General features: G+C 35.3%; 1 protein-coding gene across 1 annotated transcript; it reads left to right on the top strand.

Moving 5' to 3' along the window:
* The first annotated feature begins 7,626 nt into the window (after positions 1-7,626).
* LOC121374094 (heparan sulfate glucosamine 3-O-sulfotransferase 5-like) lies at positions 7,627-8,584 on the top strand. The gene has a single exon (XM_041501014.1). The coding sequence runs from the start codon at positions 7,633-7,635 to the stop codon at positions 8,428-8,430; it is 798 nt and encodes a 265-aa protein (XP_041356948.1). The 5' UTR covers positions 7,627-7,632; the 3' UTR covers positions 8,431-8,584.
* The last annotated feature ends 526 nt before the right edge of the window (positions 8,585-9,110 follow it).

The following is a 9,110-nucleotide window of genomic DNA, read 5'->3' as shown; positions in this document are numbered from 1 at the left end:
TTGATATATTCAGTATGACACAGTTTATTAATTTTTGTACACTATATTTCTGTAATATGAAATTTGATACCCACTAGCCAATGTCTATATTGTTGCTGGGGTGTCATTAAACTTTCATTCATTCTTTAATGTTTTAGGAAACTAAGGTCTAATTCGGTGGGGGTAACTTGACTCTCCTATCCATCCCACAACTAAGCCCCTCTATCAACCCAATTAAAATCCCCACAACCATGTCCCACATGTATGTCCACAAACCCTTCCAGTATTCATTGTGTCAGAGGATAAAAAAACCTCTCAAAATTTAGAATTTTAGTGTCACCATAAAACTATTCTTATTCTTTCATGAAATGGTTTGGGATCAACGCCTGTCAGTGGGCCCATTGGGCTATTTCTCGCTCCAGCCAGTGCACCACAACTGGTATAACAAAGGTCATGGTATGTGCTATCCTGTCTATGGGATGGTGCATATAAAAGATCCCTTGCTGCTAATCAAAAAAGAATAGCCTGTGAAGTGACGACAGCGGGTTTCTTCCCTCAATATCTGTGTGGTCCTTAACCATATGTCTGATGCCATATGACCATAAATAAAATGTGTTGAGTGTATCGTTAAATAAAACATTCCCTTCCTTCCTTCTTTCATGAAATATTCACTGTAACCCTTTACTTTTGAAGACCCTGCGTCTAGAATCATTTTCATCTTAGTTTGTGTCGATCCCGATTTCAAATTGTATGGTATTCTGAGATGGGACTTGAGGATGGTTTACTGTCTGTTGTCTGCTGGATTTGTCTGGTAATTGTTATTGTGGCTGTGGTCGTGGTGACAATAATGAATTGTCTTCGTTTGACCAGTGGACACCGAGATAGATCATTTCTCCCGTCTGCCAGACATCTTGAAAGCCAAGGGTAAGAGTTTGCCCATGTCTGATTGATGCAGTTGTCAGACACCTTTTGTTCACAGTACAATTGAAGTTTGTATCTTCAACATCACTTTGTTGAAGTGCTGAATCAGAAATAGAATGTCATATAGGTTATCATAACAAGCCTCAATTGGAGGGTAAGTCATTTTTGGGCTTAAATAGTTATTTTGGGTTCATCTAGCTATTCTGAGAGTTTCAAGAGACAGACATGACTGTTTAGCTGTTACAACATGTTTCCTGGTAATGGAGTCATTTCAACAATTAAATGACATATTAATTACTTTTTTCTATTCTTTTTTTTTAAATTAGAATTTTAGTGTCTTAATATGATTCTGATCATTATAGTATGAGTTCATTTCTCCAAATTTTGTAAGTACTTTTGTAAAAAAATTTTTAGTAAGATCTATGGTACAATACATATACAGTGACATCTTGATAATCTGAACAGTATGGTTTTTTTTCCTAAAAGTATCCGGTTTAACGAATTTCTTTAGTACTAAATCATACCTGAAGACTTATTTCCCTTGAATGGCAAACCAATAAAAGAAATAAGCAACAAATAGAGATTTGTATAAAACATTTAAAAAAAATAAAAACATATCTATTTGTGACAAATAATTCTAAATTAATATTTTAAGAAAATTCAATTTTAAAAGTCATTTCTTAACTAGATTTTGTATTTAAAAATTTAGTTGTACTGACATTTTTCATTCAATTTAAAGGCTGGATGTTTGTGACATTTTAATTTCTTGGGATTAGTGTAAAAATAATATACAGTTACGTTTTACCAATGACAGTTGGTCTTAATTTTAGTAATTACATTTTTATATAGGCAATGAACATGTTAACAAAATGGTATGCTAGATCAGTGAACAATGTCATTCCCATGTTGAAGGAAAACTATCGAACAAAGAACCAACAATTAAACATACTTAAAAGTGTGAGACCTAATCTTTGGCACGTGTTAATTGTCTGTTGATGGTTACTGGCCATGGTGGTGGATACTGCTGTTTACTGACCATGATTGAACAAACTCTGAGCAAGTTATAAAAAAAAAATCTAGTTCAATGATCAGATGGAAGAAATTATGTCCTGTCAAGTGAAGCAAATTGTCTTTATTTTTTACAAATTGTTTTGGATAATGGCCGTCCGGTTCTAGTAGCTGAATATCCAGATTAACGAACACATTTATATAATAATAATAATAATAATAATAAAATTCTTTATTTTCAGAGGGTAAACACATTCAGTACAAGGTGACTGGTCTCCCATGAGGCCCTCTCTAATCTATACATGATATTATACATACATACATTCAAAGAAACAACATCAACATACATGTAATATGTATAGCATGAGGAACAATAGCACATATTATGAATATATAAATAATATTTAAATCAATTTGTTAAGAAACTTGAGTCAGTGATAACTCAATACATCATAATTATTTTAACAAACACAAAATCAACAACAAAGGTATATCTTAAAATTGATTATTATTTGAATAGTGCTTAAAATAACTGGATTTGAATGAGGCGAGGGATTGAGAATATTTTATCTTTGAAGGTAGTGGAGAGTTTGTTTTTATATGTTGGGTGTCCATAAGGTAGGGCCCCTGCGTGTGCTGTAACCTCACCGTGGTGCAGGGGTGTAACATTCTCTTTGAGAATGGCCAGTACAGCACAAAATTGAAGTTTTGAGTAAAATTCAGTATCCGTAAAATTCTGTGATATTTGTGTTTTTGCACAGTTCTTTACACTGTTTTTGTTTAAGTCTTGAATTTTTATATTGATGTTGATCATCACTTTATTTATTTGCATTACCATAGTTTGACACCCAATGGCCGATGTATTTTTCGTGCTGGGGTGTCGTTAAACATTCATTCATTCATTCATTCAATTCCATAAGGTGGGGTTTCCGGACTACTGGAGCCTGGATTATCGAGGTCTTGCTGTAATAATACATGTTCAAAATAAAATAAAAATGTACAGAAATATATTTTCTTTAATTTATAAAACTAACAATTTATAAATTAACAATTGAGATTTGGGATGTAGCTCAATGGTTAAAGTTCTGCTTGAGACATGATAGAGTGTAGGTTTAATTCACCTCACTGTACTTTTAAAATTATTAACTTTGCCAACTGTTTCTCCACAACTGGCTATGATATGTGCTATCCTGTCTACAGGGTATATTTTGTTTTCAAATTTTTTTATTATAGGAACATTTGCTATCTGTTTGAAAATTTATTAGCAACTAGTATTTAATATTATAGAATTGCATAGTGATTTTAAAAACTTGTGTACTGAATTGCAACGCAATACTGAATTAAATGTTCCCATAGTTGGGTGGGACGTAGCCTAGTGGTAAAGCGTTCGCTTGATCCTCGTCGGTGGGCCCATTGGGCTAATTCTCATTTCAGCCAGTGCACCATGACTGGCATATAAAAGGCTGTGGTATGTACTACACTGTCTGTGGGATGGTGCATGTAAAGGATCCCTATCTGCTAATTTAAAAGAGTAGCCCATGAAGTGGTGACAGCAGGTTTTCTCTCTCAATATCTGTGTGATCCTTAACCATATATCTGATGAATAAAAAAAATTGTTGAGTGCGTCGTTAAATAAAACATTTCCTTTTTCTTCATAGTCTACGATGGTTTTAAAATTTTATAGTGCTAAAATATAGCTTCGAAAATATGTTCCCTGGTCTGTACTTAGTTAAGTGCATGTAAAAGATTCCTTTATGCTAATTAGCAACATCGTATGTGGGAGCAGCAGATTTCCTTTCTCAATCTTAAAATCAAGAATGGCAATTACCACGTAGTTCTACACCTAATAACCACAGACTTAAACCAGTGCCGAGGGGTCATTAAACAATCACTGCCTTCCTTCCCAGAAAATTGATTTAGCAGACACTGTCCTATCTTAAGGACTTCCCAAACTTTCAGACATTTCCTTGACTATCTTCCGAACATTCCAGCATTGTCAATAAAGCTGACTGATTTGTTGTTTTATCTGACAATCAGGACACACTGACCACAAGAACCTGGTCAGCTGGACGGTAGATAGGAATTCACAAACATTCTGCTTTTATCTTATGTCAAGATGGGTCACTGGTGTACAGCACTGGAGGGTCAGACAAAGTGTTTACCCTTTTGTTTTGTTGGAGCCAGCTCATTAATGGTCGGAAATAGAAACATCTTTATTGATATAATCAGGCATGAATGGGTGTGCTTATGAAAGTCTAGTCTCTGGCTCAGGCATAGAGTTTTGATTGTCATTGGCAGGTCCAGAGGGTGGGGGAGGGGAGTGTCACAGGAACCCTGTGACCCCCACATGCCCTTTTTAAAGATTTAACACTAAACTGCCCTGAAAATGCATCTCTGAGCATCTTTATTAAAAACATTTCTGGGAAGATATGCCCCCAAAACTCCATACAGATCTCACTCCTATTGGCATCTCAGTTCATTTGCCTTTGGCAACTCTTCTTCTTCTTCTTCTTTTCGTTCTTCGTTAGTCAAATGATCAGACCAATCATTCCCACAAAAGAGGCAGTGTTCATTAGTTCAGTGACTGTTCCATGCATTTTTGTGGAGAGTGTTGTTGTGTTTGGCCATATTAATTGTATGGATTTGTTGTCTAGGCCGCCCTTTTTAGAATTTTGTAAAACAAAAACAAACCCATTAACATATATACCTGTATATGATGAGTTGTGTGCATTGAGCCATGTTCTTATTCCTTTGTTTGACGAGGTGGTTACCATGCAGTCTGTGTACTTATCCACCTGGAATCACTCCAGGGTACAATCTGACTTGCCACATAAGCAACCACATAAGAAAACAGACCTCATGAATTGATGGGAGTGATTAATTGCTTCTCTAAATTAGATTGTGGGGAACCATTTAAGATATTACCATATTGATACCATATAAATTGACATGCTGAGGTTGGCTAAAATGACCTTCCTTGAACTAGTCTCAGGGCATGATGGAGAGTGAGTGATAACTCCCCTTAAACAGTGAAGTCTGAGAAAGTGGATATGTTTCCTGACATGGAATCATAGTTAGCTAAATATAAGCAAAGTTATTTTATTTGATTTATATACAAAGAGTTCAGATACAAAAACCGCCAATAAATCCAGTTTAGTAATTTTATACAAAAGTGTTGTTTGTGTTTTGTTATGCTTTCTATGTAAAACATATCAAGTCCACAATGGGCGAAATAAGTAAAGTAAATAAAGGACAGAATTTTAACAAATTAGTATGAAAATGAGAACATACGCCTTGAACTGAGTAATGATAGTAGAAAATGAGAACATACGCCTTGAACTGAGTAATAATAGTAGAAAATGAGAACATACGCCTTGAACTGAGTAATGATAGTAGAAAATGGCATTTATCTATTTTTGCACCTGAACTTTTCATATCTACATAGAAATGTGTTACCTGTAAATCATTTGGTAGGTAAATGCCATTAAATGCTCAGTTTTGGCAAGTCCAGTACTTCTAAATGTAAAACCCCTGTGTGTGCTGTAACCTCACCGTGGTGCAGGCGTGTAACATTCTCTTCGAGAATGGCCAATACAGCACAAATTGAAGTTTAGAATAAAAGTCAGTATCTGTCTGTGATATTTGTATTTGTATTTTTGCACAGTTCTTTACACTGTTTTTATTTATATCTTGAATTTTTCTATTGATGTTGATCATTACTTTATTTATTTGCATTACCATAGTTTGACACCCAATAGCCAATGTATTTTTCGTGCTGGGGTGTCTTAAACATTCATTCATTCATTCATTCATTCATTCATACATTCTAAATGTAAAAATAAAACATAAAGTTTGTGTTGTTTAATGACACCACCAGAGCACATTGGTTTAGTAATCATTGGATAATGAAAGTCAAACATTTGGTTATCTTTGAAACATAGTCTTCAGAAAAACCTGCTACATTTTTCTATTACCAGGAAGAGATCTTTCTATATTGCACTTTCCCCCAGACAGGACATCACATACCACAGCATTTGATATAACAGTCATGGAACTCTGGTTGGGATGGGGTAAAAACCAAATCAGAGAATAGGTCCAATACTTACCAGCCTTAAGTATTGTGGCTTAACCATTACACCACCGAGGCCGGTACGACTGAGAGTGGATGTGGGTGTGGGTAATTTTTAGCATGCTTCCAACAGGGAATTGTTCAAGCATGCCTGTTATGGGCACAACTTCTGAACTTCTCCAGAGAGTTCTGTCATTGAGAGGTGCGACTGTCTTAATATTAACAGCATGGGGTCTTTTAAACACTTTCACAACAGACACTATTGCTTCAAATATTTAAATTTTTGTAATTTTTCTTTGGTTTTAGTAATGTGATAAAAACTATTTATTTATAAAAACTAATTTAATTAAATAATGATGTAAATAATACTTATCCATGGGAGAATTCTAGTCTCACATAGTTTCTGTTACCTTTTACCATTTTTTTAAAAACTGTTTTACTGAGGGCTTTTGTATCTAGAACAGCATTCCTCTTTTTAAAAAAAAACCCAAGATATATGTTTCTCTCATCTTGTGCAAGGTAAAGAATATATTGTGAAATATTTGTGTGTTGAGGTATTTTTTTTATATCTCATTTTCTATTCTAGGAGAGAGTGAGTGAGTATAATGGCTTTGCATTAAAAACAACAAAAAATGCCAATCAATTTTTTAATGCTTACCCATGAGTATTATATTGTCACATAAACAAAATGTATATATATGTGTATATATTACTAGAGCACACTTTTTTAAACATTTTATTTTAGGTTCATCCTTTTCTTTGTTGCCATAAAACTGAATCCGTATGTTGTGGGGGAATAATCAATATCAGTCTTTTAAGTAAATTGAAAAAAGTTGAACAATTTTGCAGTGGCTCAGTCTTTGTATGTTATTTAAGATGATAAGTATGAAAATATGATGGTTACTTTAATCTGGTTTGACTATATAACATAGTAATTCTCATGTCTATATAATTAATGTATTGTAGGTTTGTTTGTTTTTTCAGGTATCTGGATATGTATAATGTGTTTAAAACCCAAACTATATGTTATTTCTTTGTTTTACCCCCAAAACATGATGACGAAAATATAATGTACTTGGCTGTGCTGAATATTTCAGTTGTGTTTGGTTTAGGTGATTACAAATGGTGATCAGGAACCCCTGCTAAATATCATTTCATTATTTTCACAGGAACTAATTGTTGTTTCCCTACTAATATCTCTTTTTTTTGTTCCTTGATGACTAAAAATGGTGATCAAGAATTTCAAATTTATTATTTTTAAAATTTCTTTTGATGGTTTGTTTTGTTTTTGTTTGTGTTTGATTGTTGCTTTGTTTTTGTTGTTTTGTTTTTTTAGAAACTTTTTCTCAAATGACAAGATCTGTGTTAAATATCATCTCATTATTTTTTTCAGATGACTCAACATGCTGACTGAGAGACAAGCTAACTACCATCTCATTCCATGCAACGGCAGATGGCTTCCATCTTGCCACTGTCAAAAACGCTGTCCCAAGCTGAGCCGGTACAAGCTGATGGGCGTGATCATCATCCTCACCACTGTTGTCTTCATCGTGTGGTCGTACCAGAACCTGTCACTCTTGAAGAAAGCCATCATCTGCCTTCGCTCCGAGGTTCTGTCCAACAGGTCCCTGGAGCACAGAAGACCTCACAGGCGCATGCATTCTCCGCACACCAGGAGAAGACTTCCGCAGTGCCTCATCATCGGGGTCCGTAAAGCTGGATCCAGGGCCCTGTTGAACTTCCTCAACCTCCATTCGAAGATCCAGACAGCCAGACGTGAGGTTCACTTCTTCGACCACGACAATAACTACAGCCAGGGTTACGACTGGTATCGCCAGCAGATGCCTTATACCTTCAAGGACCAGATCACCATCGAGAAATCGCCTTCATATTTCGTCGTCAAGGGGGTCCCCGAACGGGTGTACCAGATGAACAGCACCATTCGACTCCTGTTGATAGTTCGGGAGCCAGTTGCTAGGGCGGTTTCCGATTACTTGCAAATCAGAGATGTCAGACTGAACAGAGGGAAGATAATGGAACCCTTTGAGACGTTAGCCATCGATAATGAAACAGGAGAAATCAACCGGTCCTACAATGCAATAAAACGTTCGGTGTACCACCGCCATTTGCAAAAATGGCTTCTGTTCTTTGATCTGGATCAGATTCATATCATAGATGGGGACAACTTGGTTAAAAGACCGTGGGAAGAGATGTACATGGCCGAGGAATTTCTTGGTCTTGAACACGAGATTAAGGAAGAAAATTTTGTTTTTAATTCGACGCGGGGTTTCTTCTGCACAGTGTTGAATTCACAGCAGCAGCACTGTCTGTCCCAAGGTAAAGGTCGGCCACACCCAGCCATTGACAAGAATGTTTTACGGAAACTGAAGGATTTCTTCCGTCCTTTGAATGAGAAATTTTTTCATCTAGTTGGTCAAAGCTTTAATTGGTGATTTGTCCAAGATGCCAGTGTGAAACCTGCACAAGTGGCCACCTGTGTTAGGCAGCCATCTGTGTTAAGCTGCCACCTGTCTTAGGCCATTTACCTTTTTCTCAATTCATCTAATATTTGCCAGCTTTATCCTGCAAAAATTAAAATGGTTAATGCTGCAAGGTTCTATCAAGTGACATTCACCATTCTACCTATAGTCCTTCCCACAGGGAATGCCTTTTTTCATACTATGGAATTAACTACAAGTTATTTATTTCTGAACCAATTGTTTTCTAAATTGTACACAAAAATAGTTGTTTTGATTTTTCTTTTATCAAACCAAACTGAAATTATTTATAAAAAGTATTTTTGTAGGATGATGGGACAGACTATAGGCAGTATAAATTTGGCATCAGAAGGCAGTAACTTATTATTTTAACAAGAAGAGTTGGAAAATCATACTATATTATGTACAATTAATCTAACAAGCAGATGTTTTACACTTTGATGTTATACAAGTTGTATAGTGTCCCAAGGTACTACACTTTGTCAGACAAATATAGTTTATAAATTCTGATTGAAAAACAAATGTGTATGTTCCAACATCTTTATCATGACACAAAACTTTATTTGTTTATGTATATACTGTGCTGAAACTAATGATGTAAAAAAATCTAGTCTGAATTCAGGGAACCAAATCAG

The sequence above is a fragment of the Gigantopelta aegis genome, chromosome 6 (assembly GCF_016097555.1).
Source record: "Gigantopelta aegis isolate Gae_Host chromosome 6, Gae_host_genome, whole genome shotgun sequence".
In the NCBI taxonomy this organism is placed as follows: domain Eukaryota; kingdom Metazoa; phylum Mollusca; class Gastropoda; order Neomphalida; family Peltospiridae; genus Gigantopelta; species Gigantopelta aegis.
This window is presented reverse-complemented; position numbering and strand designations above follow the sequence as displayed.